At 45.1% G+C, this 15,000-nt stretch overlaps 1 protein-coding gene across 1 annotated transcript in view; it reads right to left on the bottom strand.

Annotated features, from left to right (window-relative positions):
- The window catches only part of LOC109880529 (F-BAR and double SH3 domains protein 2), a 107,115-nt gene that overhangs the window by 25,801 nt on the left and 66,314 nt on the right, over positions 1-15,000 (bottom strand). The window contains 5 exon segments of the mRNA XM_031796322.1: positions 6,712-6,840; positions 7,669-7,722; positions 9,726-9,863; positions 10,573-10,717; positions 10,809-10,888. Coding sequence (XP_031652182.1) covers positions 6,712-6,840; positions 7,669-7,722; positions 9,726-9,863; positions 10,573-10,717; positions 10,809-10,888 — 546 coding nt within the window.

The following is a 15,000-nucleotide window of genomic DNA, read 5'->3' as shown; positions in this document are numbered from 1 at the left end:
TACAGGGATTGGACTGATGAGGACTGGGGTAAAGTCATTTTCTCTGATGAATCCCCTTTCTGATTGTTTGGGGCATCCGGAAAAAAGCTTGTCCGGAGAAGACAAGGTGAGCGCTACCATCAGTCCTGTGTTATGCCAACAGTAAAGCATCCTGAGACCATTCATGTGTGGGGTTGCTTCTCAGCCAAGGGAGTGGGCTCAATCACAATTTTGCCTAAGAACACAGCCATGAATAAAGAATGGTACCAACACATCCTCCGAGAGCAACTTCTCCCAGCCATCCAGGAACAGTTTGGTGACGAACAATGGCTTTTCCAGCATGATGGAGCACCTTGCCATAAGGCAAAAGTGATAACTAAGTGGCTCAAGGAACAAAAAACATCGATATTTTGGGTCCATGGCCAGGAAACTCCCCAGACCTTAATCCCATTGAGAAGTTGTGGTCAATCCTCAAGAGGTGGATGGACAGCATGGTAAGGTCTTGAAAAAGAAAGGTCAACACTGCAAATATTGACTCTTCGCATCAACGTCATGTAATTGTCAATAAAATCCTTTGACCCTTATGAAATGCTTGTAATTATACTTCAGTATTCCATAGTAACATCTGACAAAAATATCTAAAGACACTGAAGCAGCAAACTTTGTGGAAATTAATATTTGTGTCATTCAAAACTTTTGGCCAAGACGGTATAAAAATGAACTAATTGGCGAGGCACTAGAACAGTCTGCAGCACCCGGCCTCACCCTGCTAGAATCTGAAGTCAAATGTCTACTGTGCTGATGATCTGGTGTTTCTGTCACCAACCAAGGAGGGCCTAGAGCAGCACCTAGATATTCTGCAGATTCTGTCAGACCTGGGGCCTGACAGACCTGGGGCCTGACAGACCTGGGCCCTGACAGACCTGGGCCCTGACAGACCTGGGCCCTGACAGACCTGGGCCCTGACAGACCTGGGCCCTGACAGACCTGGGCCCTGACAGACCTGGGCCCTGACAGACCTGGGCCCTGACAGACCTGGGCCCTGACAGTAAATATCAGTAAGACCAAAATAATGGTGTTACAAAAAAGGTCCAGTCACCAGGACCACAAATACAAATTCCATCTAGACACCGTTGCCCTAGAGCACACAAAAAAACTATACATACCTCGGCCTAAACATCAGCGCACAAGTCATTTTCACAAAGATGTGAACGATCTGAGAGACAAGGCAAGAAGGGCCTTCTACGCCATCAAAAGGCACTTAACATTCGACATACCAATCAGGGTCTGACTAAAAAATAAATGAATCAGTGAAAGAACCCATTGTCACCACCTAAAAGGAAGCCATTCACAAACCTTCCATAACAAAGCCATCACCTACAGACAGATGAACCTGGAGAAGAGTCCCCTAAGCAATCTGGTCCTGGGGCTCTGTTTCACAAACACAAACAGACCCCACAGAGCCATCACCTACAGAGAGATGAACCTGGATAAGAGTCCCTGGTTAGAGCGTTGGACTAGTAACCGCAAGGTTGCAAGTTCAAACCCCCGAGCTGACAAGGTACAAATCTGTCATTCTGCCCCTGAACAAGGCAGTTAACCCACTGTTCCTAGGCTGTCATTGAAAATAAGAATTTGTTCTTAACTGACTTGCCTAGTAAAATAAAGGTAAAAAAAAAAAAAAGCTGTTCCTGGGCCTCGGTTCACAAACACAAACACACCCCACAGAGCCCCAGGACAGAAGCACAATTAGACCCAACCAAATCATGAGAAAACAAAAATATAATTACTTGACACATTGGAAAGAATTAACAAAAAAACTGAGCAAACTAGAATGCTATTTGGCCCTAAACAGAGAGTACACAGCGGCAGAATACCTGAACACTATGACTGACCCAAACTTAAGGAAAGCTTCGACTATGTACAGACTCAGTGAGCATAGCCTTGCTATTGAGAAAGGCCGCCGTAGGCAGACATGGCTCTCAAGAGAAGAAAGGCTATGTGCACACACTGCCCACAAAATGAGATGGAAACTGAGCTGCACTTCCTAACCTCCTGCCAAACATATGACCATATTAGAGACACATATTTCCCTCAGAATACACAGACCCACAAAGAATTTGAAAACAAATCCCATATCTATTAGGTGAAATACCACATCAGCAAGATGTGTGACCTGTTGCCAAAAGAAACGAGCAACCTGTGAAGAACAAACACCAATACAACCCATATTTATATTGATTTATTTTCCCTTTTGTACTTTAACTATTTGAAGACATAATATGACCATTTATATATCAGCAAATATCTCTACTTCTGTGTGTAAAGTTTACTGTTCTTTTTTAATCGTTTATTTCACTTTTGTTTATTATCTATTTTATTTGCTTGGGCAATGTTAACATATGTTTCCCATGCCAATAAAGCCCCTTGAATTAAATCAAATGAAATATTATTGAATCAGAGAGAAAAGACACAAATTAATCATTAAGAGGTAATAGACTGGATAGAAACTGTAGTATGAGCAGGGAAAGGGAGGAAGAAGGAGTGAAGGGAAAAAGTAGTATTTGAAAGGAAGGAGGGCAGGGGAGACTGTGGTTTGACGGTGCAGAGTATGTATAAATGTATGTGTGTGTGTGTGTGTGTGTGTGGTACTATAGGTTCTTTGGGTCATGGTGTGTGACTGGAGTCTGTGTGTTCTCTTGTTGTGTAGGAATCTGAACCCCCTTCACCTTTCCCAGCAGCAGCTGTGACAGCACTATAGCCCTATCCAAAACACACACACACGCACGTACACGTGCACGCGCACACGCACACCCTCCTCTCTCCAACCCGTTGCCTTAAATGTCAGCCTATCACACATTCCATTGTACAATGATGACAATGGCAACTCAATGTCCCAACACACACTCACTCACTCACACACTCACACACTCACACACTCACTCACTCACACACTCACACACTCACTCACACTCACTCACACACTCACACTCACTCACACACTCACTCACACACTCACTCACACGCATATACACAAACACACACAGCTGAAACAATGGTATGATGACAAATCTAGGGAAATTCCGTCATTGAGGGTCAAGGCTAGTCCCAATACTACCCCCACCCTACCCCTCCACTCATCCCCCTTCCTCTCCTCCCTCTCTCTCTCTCTCCACCTATCCATGTAGGGTAGTGTGAACAACAGAATGATTCAAGGGCCAGAAAATGACAAACATCACATCTCTCCGTGTCACGACTGCATCACGTAACATCCAGTGCAAACAGCCATAATATCATAGGAACAGTTATGCTCTTTCTGTGTGTGTATGTATGTATGTATGTATGTATGTATGTATGTATGTATGTATGTATGTATGTATGTATGTATGTATGTATGTATGTGTGTATGTGTGTATGTATGTACAGTTGAAGTCGGAAGTTTACATACACCTTAGCCAAATACATTTAAACTCAGTTTTTCACAATTCCCGACATTTAATCCTAGTAAAAATCCCCTGTTTTAGGTCAGTTAGGATCACCACTTTATTTTAAGAATGTGAAATGTCAGAATAATAGTAGAGAGAATGATTTATCTCAGCTTTTATTTCTTTCATCACATTCCCAGTGGGTCAGAAGTTTACATACACTCAATTAGTATTTGGTAGCATTGCCTTTAAATTGTTTACCTTGGGTCAAACGTTTCGGGTAGCTTTCCATAAGCTTCCCACATTAAGATGGGGGAATTTAGTCCAATTCCTCCTGACAGAGCTGGTGTAACTGAGTCAGGTTTGTAGGCCTCCTTGCTCTCACACACTTTTTCAGTTCTGCCCACAAATTTTCTATAGGATTGAGGTCAGGGCTTTGTGATGGCCACTCTAATACCTTGACTTTGTTGTCCTTAAGCCATTTTGCCACAACTTTGGAAGTATACTTGTGGTCATTGTCCATTTGGAAGACCCATTTGCAACCAAGCTTTAACTTCCTGACTGATGACTTGAGATGTTGCTTCAATATGTCCACATTATTTTCCCGCCTCATGATTCCATCTATTTTGTGAAGTGCACCAGTCCCTCCTGCAGCAAAGCACCCCCACAACATGATGCTGCCACCCCCGTGCTTCACCCTTTTCCTCCAAAAATATTGATTGTCATTATGGCCAAACAGTTCTATTTTTGTTTCTTCAGACCAGAGGACATTTCTCCAAAAAGTATGATCTTTGTCCCCATGTGCAGTTGCAAACCTTAGTCTGGCTTTTTTATGGCGGTTTTGGAGCAGTGCCTTCTTCTTTGCTGAGCGGCCTTTCAGGTTATGTCGATACGATTAGTTTTACTGTGGATATAGATACTTTTGTACCTGTTTCCTCCAGCATCTTCACAGGGTCCTTTGCTGTTGTTCTGGGATTGATTTGCACTTTTTGCACCAAAGTACGTTCATCTCTAGGAGACAGAACGCGTCTCCTTCCTGAGCGGTATAACGGCTGCGTGGTCCCATGGTGTTTATACTTGCGTACTATTGTTTGTACAGAAGAACGTGGTACCTTCAGGCGTTTGGAAATTGCTGCCAAGGATGAACCAGACCTGTGAAGGTCTACAAAAAAAAATTCTGGGGTCTTTGCTGATTTCTTTGATTTTCCCATGATGCCAAGCAAAGAGGCACTGAGTTTGAAGGAAGGCCTTGAAATACATCCACAGGTTCACCTCCAATTGACTCAAATGATGTCAATTAGCCTATCAGAAGCTTCAAAATCCATGACATCATTATCTGGAATTTTCCAAGCTTTTTAAAGGCACAGTCAACTTAGTGTATGTAAACTTCTGACCGACTGGAATTGTGATACAGTGAATGATAAGTGAAAGAATGTCTGTAAACAATTGTTGGAGAAATGATTTGTGTCATGCACAAAGTAGATGTCCTAACCTGCTTGCCAAAACTATAGTTTGTTAACAAGAAATTTGTGGAGTGGTTGAATAACTGGTTTTAATGACTCCAACCTAAGTGTATGTAAACTTCCGACTTCAACTGTATGTATGTATGTATGTATGTATGTATGTATGTATGTATGTATGTATGTATGTATGTATGTATGTATGTATGTATGTATGTATGTATGTATGTATGCGTATGTATGGATGTGTGTTCGTGTGTGTGTGTGTGTGTATGTGTGTGTGTGTGTATATATGGTAAGCAGCCACATCTGTCAGAGGCAGTCTCAATAGAACCCTCACTACCCATTTTCAACAGCAGGGGGAGGTGTTGAGCTCCTCCTGAACAGTACACTCCTATCTAACATCTCTACTCTCTAAGTGTGTGTGCGCGCGTGTGCGTGTGTGTGTGTGCGCGTGTGCGTGTGTGTGTGTGTGCGCGTGTGTGTGTCTAGCTTGAAGCCCTGTTCCCTTGTCACCATGTCCATCTATCTATTATTCACTAAAGACTCTCTCAGCTGTCACATACAGTACCCTGGGGTTCAATACAGTCACCTACAGTATCTTGGGGTTCAATACAGTCACATACAGTACCCTGGGGTTCAATACAGTACCCTGGGGTTCAATACAGTACCCTGGGGTTCAATACAGTACCCTGGGGTTCAATACAGTACCCTGGGGTACAATACAGTCACATACAGTACCCTGGGGTTCAATACAGTATCCTGGGGTTCAATACAGTCACATACAGTATCATGGGGAGGAGGGGAGAGAGAAGTGAACCCTTCCTTACACAGCATTAGTGAACCCTTCCTTACACAGCATTAGTGAACCCTTCCTTACACAGCATTAGTGAACCCTTCCTTACACAGCATTAGTGAACCCTTCCTTACACAGCATTAGTGAACCCTTCCTTACACAGCATTAGTGAACCCTTCCTTACACAGCATTAGTGAACCCTTCCTTACACAGCATTAGTGAACCCTTCCTTACACAGCATTAGTGAACCCTTCCTTACACAGCATTAGTGAACCCTTCCTTACACAGCATTAGTGAACCCTTCCTTACACAGCATTAGTGAACCCTTCCTTACACAGCATTAGTGAACCCTTCCTTACACAGCATTAGTGAACCCTTCCTTACACAGCATTAGTGAACCCTTCCTTACACAGCATTAGTGAACCCTTCCTTACACAGCATTAGTGAACCCTTCCTTACACAGCATTAGTGAACCCTTCCTTACACAGCATTAGTGAACCCTTCCTTACACAGCATTAGTGAACCCTTCCTTACACAGCATTAGTGAACCCTTCCTTACACAGCATTAGTGAACCCTTCCTTACACAGCATTAGTGAACCCTTCCTTACACAGCATTAGTGAACCCTTCCTTACACAGCATTAGTTATTGTGTGTGTGTTGTGTTTGTCTGTCACTACCTGTAATGGGATGATGAGTTCATGACCATGGGAACAGCTGAGCTAAGCTGACACAGCAGTGGCTGAGAGGTGCGTGTCTGTGAGGCATGCTAAAAGATCTGTGTCAACACTGATGTTAGGGTCTGAATCTCTGTGTGTTTATGCAGACGCATGTGTCACTCTGTGTGTTTATCTGACAGTCTAGAGGGAACACTGTCATTCAGTCATTTACCTCACCAACAAAATCACTAACGCCCAAAACAGACTGTGTGTGGTACCTGTATACAGTGACTCTCTGTGTGTGTGTGTGTGTGTGTGTGTGTGTGTGTGTGTGTGTGTGTGTGTGTGTGTGTGTGTGTGTGTGTGTGTGTGTGTGTGTGTGTGGTGGTGGTACCTGTATACAGTGCAGCAGGTCTGTGTGGTAGTAGCGGTCATGATGAGCGTTGGCTGCTGCCAGGGTTAACAGGTAGTCATTCCTGGCATGGGTTGCTTTAGAGTTACAGTCACTCCTCTTGGCTTTCAACTAGAGAAGGATAGAGAGAGAGAGAGAAAGAGAGAGGGGTGGAGAGAGAGGTAGAGCGAGAGGTGGAGAGAGAGAGGTAGAGAAAGGGGTGGAGAGACAAGTAGAGAGAGAGTGAGAGGTAGAGAGAGAGAGGTAGAGAAGTGGAGAGAGAGAGTGAGAGTGGTGGACAGAGAGAGAGAGAGTGGTGGAGAGAGAGGTAGAGAGAGAGGTGGAGAGAGGTAGAGAGAGAGGGGTGGAGAGAGGTAGAGAGAGAGGGGTGGAGAGAGGTAGAGAGAGAGAGGTGGAGAGCGAGAGATGTGGAGAGCGAGAGGTGGAGCGAGAGGTGGAGAGCGAGAGAGGGAGGAGAGAGGTGGAGAGCGAGAGAGGTGGAGAGCGAGAGAGTGGAGAGCGAGAGAGTTGGAGAGCGAGAGAGGGTGGAGAGCGAGAGAGGTGGAGAGCGAGAGAGGTGGAGAGCGAGAGGTGGAGAGCGAGAGAGGTGTAGAGCGAGAGAGGTGTAGAGCGAGAGGTGGAGAGCGAGAGGTGGAGAGCGAGAGGTGGAGAGCGAGAGGTGGAGAGCGAGAGAGGTGGAGAGCGAGAGAGGTGGAGAGCGAGAGAGGTGGAGAGCGAGAGAGGTGGAGAGCGAGAGGTGTAGAGCGAGAGGTGTAGAGCGAGAGGGTGGAGAGCGAGAGGTGGAGAGCGAGAGGTGGAAAGAGAGAGAGATGATAAGAGTGTGTTAAAAACAGCAGGCCAGATTGCTCTGAATACCAACATGTGGTTTGAGGAATAGGAAACGTGTGTTTGTGTAAACATTTCGTCATGTTGTACAGATGTAATGGTAACCATGCTTACCTTAACATTGGCTTTCTGTAAACTAATCCTGGACTGAAACAAACCAGCTTCGACCTGAGAGACAACAGACCACATCAATCAACTCAGATCAAACCTAGAACCAAGAGACTGACCAGGTATTATAAATCAACCGGAATCAGAGTTAAAACCGGGAGACAGACCAGGCATAATACATCAACTAAAAGCCAGTCTGGCCCTCAGTTTGGAAGGCAAGACATTATAAATCTAATACTGATTTGGCCTTCAATTTGACATAAGTGAGAAATCCGTCTGCCATCGTTAAAACGCCATCGCTTATGAATGACTGAGCCTTGGAATGAATGTGTGTATGTGGGTAGTGTGTGTTTTTGTTTGGGTCTATTGTGTGTGTCAAAGCCTGAGTGTAGTTTTGTGAGAGTGTGTGTTTGTACCCCTATGTGTGTTACCTTTAGTTGACAATGACTAATGTCCCACCTTCCTGCTCTAATGAAAAAGTCCTGACACACACACACACACACACACACACACACACACAAAGAGAGAGAGATACTATTACCGCTACTACAACTACTACTGCTACTACTACTGCTGCAAGTAATACTACTGCTGCAACTACTATTACTACTAGTACTACTGCTGCAACTACTACTACTGCAACTACTACTACTACGATTACTACTGCTGCAACTACTGCTACTGCTGCTACTACTACTATTACTACTGCTGCTACTACTATTACTACTGCTGCTGCAACTACTACTACTACTACTGCTGCAACTACTACTACTACTACTGCTGCAACTACTACTACTGCTACGATTACTACTGCTGCAACTACTGCTACTACTACTGCTGCTACTACTATTACTACTACTACTATTACTACTGCTGCAACTACAACTACTACTGCTGCAACTACTATTACTACTGCTGCAACTACTACTACTACTGCTGCAACTACTACTACTACTACTGCTGCAACTACTGCTACTACTGCTAATATTACTACTACAACAACTACTACTGCTACAACTTCTGCTGCTACAACTACGACAAATAATACTGCTATTGCTACTACTACAACTAATACTGCTATTACTGCTACTACTGCTGCTACTGCCACTATTACTACTGCTGCAACTACTGCTGCAACTACTGCTAATACTACAACTACAGCTGCTACAACTACTCCTGCTACAACTACTACTGCTACTACGGCTACTACAACTACGACTGCTAGTACTGCTGCTACAACTACTACTGCTGCTACTGCTACAACTACTGGTATTGCTACTGCTACTACTGGTATTGCTACTGCTACTGGTATTGCTACTGATACTACTACTGCTATTACTACTGCTACTACTACTACTGGTATTGCTACTGCTACTACTACTACTACTGGTATTGCTACTACTACTACTGGTATTGCTACTGCTACTACTACTACTGGTATTTCTACTACTACTACTACTACTCTCTTTCTCCATCTTCATCTCTCTTTCACACTTTGCCTTCCCGTGGTCTGAGTGTGGTTGGGTTAGGGTTGAGAGGTAGGTCTGAGTGTGGTTGGGTTAGGGTTGAGAGGTCGGTCTGAGTGTGGTTGGGTTAGGGTTGAGAGGTCGGTCTGAGTGTGGTTGGGTTAGGGTTGAGAGGTCGGTCTGAGTGTGGTTGGGTTAGGGTTGAGAGGTCGGTCTGAGTGTGGTTGGGTTAGGGTTGAGAGGTCGGTCTGAGTGTGGTTGGGTTAGGGTTGAGAGGTCGGTCTGAGTGTGGTTGGGTTAGGGTTGAGAGGTCGGTCTGAGTGTGGTTGGGTTAGGGTTGAGAGGTCGGTCTGAGTGTGGTTGGGTTAGGGTTGAGAGGTAGGTCTGAGTGTGGTTGGGTTAGGGTTGAGAGGTAGGTCTGAGTGTGGTTGGGGTTAGGGTTGAGAGGTAGGTCTGAGTGTGGTTGGGTTAGGGTTGAGAGGTAGGTCTGAGTGTGGTTGGGTTAGGGTTGAGAGGTAGGTCTGAGTGTGGTTGGGTTAGGGTTGAGAGGTAGGTCTGAGTGTGGTTGGGTTAGGGTTGAGAGGAAGGTCTGTCCACCTACTTGGCCTCGATGTCAGCCTTCTCTCGAACGGCCTGAGCCACCTGTTCTGAGTCGTAGTATTTCTTCTTGGCTTTGGCCAGGTCCTTCACAGAGTCCTGAAGCTCCACCTGGATACGATTCAACTGTTCTATACTCTACACACAGCACAGAGAAGACACAGGTTACACACACAGATGATCTACTAGGATATGGGACACACAGATGACCTACTAGGATATGGGACACACAGATGATATATTAGGATATGGGGACACACAGATGATCTACTAGGATATGGGACACACAGATGATATATTAGGATATGGGACCAACAGATGATCTACTAGGATATGGGACACACAGATGATCTACTAGGATATGGGACCACGATGATCTACTAAGGGATAATGGGACACACGATGAGCTACTAGGATATGGGACACACAGATGATCTACTAGGATATGGACACACAGATGATCTACTAGGATATGGACACAGATGAATCTACTAGGATATGGGACACACAGATGATCTACTAGGATATGGGACACACAGATGATCTACTAGGATATGGGACACACAGATTGATCTACTAGGATATGGGACACACAGAGATCTACTAGGATATGGGACACACAGATGATCTACTAGGATATGGGACACACAGATGATCTACTAGGATATGGACACACAGATGATCTACTAGGATAGGACCACGATGATCTACTAGGATATGGGACACACAGATGATCTACTAGGATATGGGACACACAGATGATCTACTAGGATATGGGACACACAGATGATCTACTAGGATAGACACACAGATGATCTACTAGGATATGGGACACACACAGCATTACCTTTTTGAGCTGCTGTTCCTTGTATAGCCGCACAGTTTTAGCAGGGTCTGAGATCTCATTCTTGTAGTTGTCACACACGTTGACGCGAGACTGAGTCACCTGTACTGTCCCCTCCAGATAGGACCGCCACACAGCATACACATTCCTACACACAGCACACACGGTCAGTTTACGCAAGAGGAAGACTGCAAGCCAACCAAGAAACAGTGTGATGTCAGCAAGAGTCTTCTACTCACCTGTAGTCTGTGCGTTGGTCGTCAGGTTTGATGCCTGGCCAATCCCTCTTCAGGTACTGACTGGCCAGCTTCTGCAGAGCCTGTATAGATCAACAACAACATGACACAGTCATTGTGTTGTGTTGAGAAGTTGAGTCAGTCTACTGTGATATAGGTTACAGTGGCCCTGTATAGTGTCAGTGATATAGGTTACAGTGGCCCTGTATAGTGTCAGTGATATAGGTTACTATGGCCCTGTATAGTGTCAGTGATATAGGTTACTATGGCCCTGAATAGTGTCAGTGATATAAGTTACTATGGCCCCGAATAGTGTCAGTGATATAGGTTACTAAGGCCCTGTATAGTGTCAGTGATATAGGTTACTATGGCCCTGTATAGTGTCAGTGATATAGGTTACAATGGCCCTGAATAGTGTCAGTGATATAGGTTACTATGGCCCTGTATAGTGTCAGTGATATAGGTTACTGTGGTCTGTATAGTGTCAGTGATATAGGTTACTATGGCCCTGTATAGTGTCAGTGATATAGGTTACAGTGGCCCTGTATAGTGTCAGTGATATAGGTACTGTGGCCTGTATAGTGTCAGTGATATAGGTTACTATGGTCCTGTATAGTGTCAGTGATATAGGTTACTATGGCCCTGTATAGTGTCAGTGATATAGGTTACTATGGTCCTGTATAGTGTCAGTGATATAGGTTACTATGGCCCTGTATAGTGTCAGTGATATAGGTTACAGTGGCCCTGTATAGTGTCAGTGATATAGGTTACTGTGGCCTGTATAGTGTCAGTGATATAGCTTACTGTGGCCTGTATAGTGTCAGTGATATAGGTTACTATGGCCCTGTATAGTGTCAGTGATATAGGTTACTATGGCCCTGTATAGTGTCAGTGATATAGGTTACAGTGGCCCTGTATAGTGTCAGTGATATAGGTTATTGTGGCCCAGTATAGTGTCAGTGATATAGGTTACTGTGGCCCTGTATAGTGTCAGTGATATAGGTTACTGTGGCCTGTTTAGTGTCAGTGATATAGGTTACAGTGGCCTGTTTAGTGTCAGTGATATAGGTTACAGTGGCCCTGTATAGTGTCAGTGATATAGGTTATTGTGGCCTGTATAGTGTCAGTGATATAGGTTACTATGGCCCTGTATAGTGTCAGTGATATAGGTTACTGTGGCCCTGTATAGTGTCAGTGATATAGGTTACTGTGGCCTATTTAGTGTCAGTGATATAGGTTACTGTGGCCCTGTCAGTGTGGTAGAGAGAGTTCTCCTGTATACTGTCAGGGTGGTAGAGAGAGAGTTATCCTGTATATAGTCAGTGTGGTAGAGAGAGAGTTGTCCTGTATATAGTCAGTGTGGTAGAGAGAGAGTTGTCCTGTATACTGTCAGTGTGGTAGAGAGAGAGTTGTCCTGTATATAGTCAGTGTGGTAGAGAGAGTTGTCCTGTATACTGTCATTGTGGTAGAGGGAGAGTTGTCCTGTATATAGTCAGTGTGGTAGAGAGAGTTGTCCTGTATACTGTCATTGCGGTAGAGAGAGTTGTCCTGTATATAGTCAGTGTGGTAGAGAGAGAGTTGTCCTGTATATAGTCAGTGTGGTAGAGAGAGAGTTGTCCTGTATATAGTCAGTGTGGTAGAGAGAAGAGTTGTCCTGTATATAGTCAGTGTGGTAGAGAGAGAGTTGTCCTGTATATAGTCAGTGTGGTAGAGAGAGAGTTGTCCTGTATATAGTCAGTGTGGTAGAGAGAGAGTTGTCCTGTATACTGTCATTGGTGGTAGAGAGAGAGTTGTCCTGTATATAGTCAGTGTGGTAGAGAGAGAGTTGTCCTGTATATAGTAAGTGTGGTAGAGAGAGTTGTCCTGTATATAGTCAGTGTGGTAGAGAGAGAGTTCTCCTGTATATAGGCAGTGTGGTAGAGAGAGAGTTGTCCTGTATATAGTCAGTGTGGTAGAGAGAGTTGTCCTGTATATAGTCAGTGTGGTAGAGAGAGAGTTGTCCTGTATATAGTCAGTGTGGTAAGAGAGAGTTGTCCTGTATATAGTCAGTGTGGTAGAGAGAGAGTTGTCCTGTATATAGTCAGTGTGGTAGAGAGAGAGTTGTCCTGTATATAGTCAGTGTGGTAGAGAGAGAGTTGTCCTGTATATAGTCAGTGTGGTAGAGAGAGAGTTGTCCTGTATATAGTCAGTGTGGTAGAGAGAGAGTTGTCCTGTATATAGTCAGTGTGGGTAGAGAGAGAGTTGTCCTGTATATAGTCAGTGTGGTAGAGAGAGAGTTGTCCTGTATATAGTCAGTGTGGTAGAGAGAGAGTTGTCCTGTATATAGTCAGTGTGGTAGAGGGAGAGTTGTCCTGTATATAGTCAGTGTGGTAGAGAGAGTTGTCCTGTATACTGTCATTGCGGTAGAGAGTTGTCCTGTATATAGTCAGTGTGGTAGAGAGAGAGTTGTCCTGTATATAGTCAGTGTGGTAGAGAGAGAGTTCTCCTGTATTATAGTCAGTGTGGTAGAGAGAGAGTTGTCCTGTATAACTGTCATTGTGGTAGAGAGAGAGTTGTCCTGTATACTGTCAGTGTGGTAGAGAGAGAGTTGTCCTGTATATAGTCAGTGTGGTAGAGAGAGAGTTGTCCTGTATATAGTCAGTGTGGTAGAGAGAGAGTTGTCCTGTATATAGTCAGTGTGGTAGAGAGAGAGTTGTCCTGTATATAGTCAGTGTGGTAGAGAGAGAGTTGTCCTGTATATAGTCAGTGTGGTAGAGAGAGAGTTGTCCTGTATATAGTCAGTGTGGTAGAGAGAGAGTTGTCCTGTATATAGTCAGTGTGGTAGAGAGAGAGTTGTCCTGTATATAGTCAGTGTGGTAGAGAGAGAGTTGTCCTGTATATAGTCAGTGGTGGTAGAGAGAGAGTTGTCCTGTCTATAGTCAGTGTGGTAGAGAGAGAGTTGTCCTGTCTATAGTCAGTGTGGTAGAGAGAGAGTTGTCCTGTATATAGTCAGTGTGGTAGAGAGAGTTGTCCTGTATATAGTCAGTGTGGTAGAGAGAGAGCTGTCCTGTATATAGTCAGTGTGGTAGAGAGAGTTGTCCTGTATATAGTCAGTGTGGTAGAGAGAGAGTTCTCCTGTATATAGTCAGTGTGGTAGAGAGAGAGTTCTCCTGTATATAGTCAGTGTGGTAGAGAGAGAGTTGTCCTGTATATAGTCAGTGTGGTAGAGAGAGAGTTGTCCTGTATATAGTCAGTGTGGTAGAGAGAGAGTTGTCCTGTATATAGTCAGTGTGGTAGAGAGAGAGTTGTCCTGTATAAGTCAGTGTGGTAGAGAGAGTTGTCCTGTATATAGTCAGTGTGGTAGAGAGAGAGTTGTCCTGTATATAGTCAGTGTGGTAGAGAGAGAGTTGTCCTGTATATAGTCAGTGTGGTAGAGAGAGAGTTGTCCTGTATATAGTCAGTGTGGTAGAGAGAGAGTTGTCCTGGCCTCAACAGATAACAATCATTATAAAACAGCAGCAACAACAAGCTGGTTCCAATCAGGACAAATAGAGCTTCAGGGCCCATTGATGATGTGTCCCGCCTTCTCTCGCGTCTCTCTCTCTCCCTCCCTCTCTCTCTCCCTCCCCATCTCATATGCCCCTCTCTCTCTCTCCCCCTCTCCATGCCCCTCTCATGTCCCTCTCTCTCCCTCTCATGTCCATCTCTCTCCATGCCCCTCTCTCTCCCTCTCATGTCCCTCTCTCTCCATGCCCCTCTCTCTCCCTCTCATGTCATCTCTCTCCATGCCCCTCTCTCTCCTCTCCATGCCCCTCTCTCCCTCCATGCCCTCTCTCTCCCTCCATGCCCCTCTCTCTCTCTCCATGCCCCTCTCTCTCTCTCCATGCCCCTCTCTCTCCCTCCATGCCCCTCTCTCTCTCTCCATGCCCCTCTCTCTCCCTCTCTCTCCTCTCTCCATGCCCCTCTCTCTCCTCCTCCATGCCCCTCTCTCTCCCTCTCTCCATGCCCCTCTCTCTCCCTCTCTCCATGCCCCTCTCTCTCCCTCTCTCCATGCCCCTCTCTCTCTCCATGCCCCTCTCTCCCTCTCCATGCCCCTCTCCTCCTCTCCATGCCCCTCTCCTCCCTCTCCATGCGCCTCTCCTCTCCATGCGCCTCTCCCTCCTCTCCCTCTCTCTCTCTCTCTCTCTCTCTCTCTCTCTCTCTCTCTCTCTCTCTC

Source organism: Oncorhynchus kisutch, linkage group LG18 (genome assembly GCF_002021735.2).
Source record: "Oncorhynchus kisutch isolate 150728-3 linkage group LG18, Okis_V2, whole genome shotgun sequence".
NCBI classification, from domain to species: Eukaryota; Metazoa; Chordata; class Actinopteri; order Salmoniformes; family Salmonidae; genus Oncorhynchus; species Oncorhynchus kisutch.
Note: the sequence above shows the minus strand (reverse complement) of the source record. Positions and strands in the feature narration are given on the sequence as shown.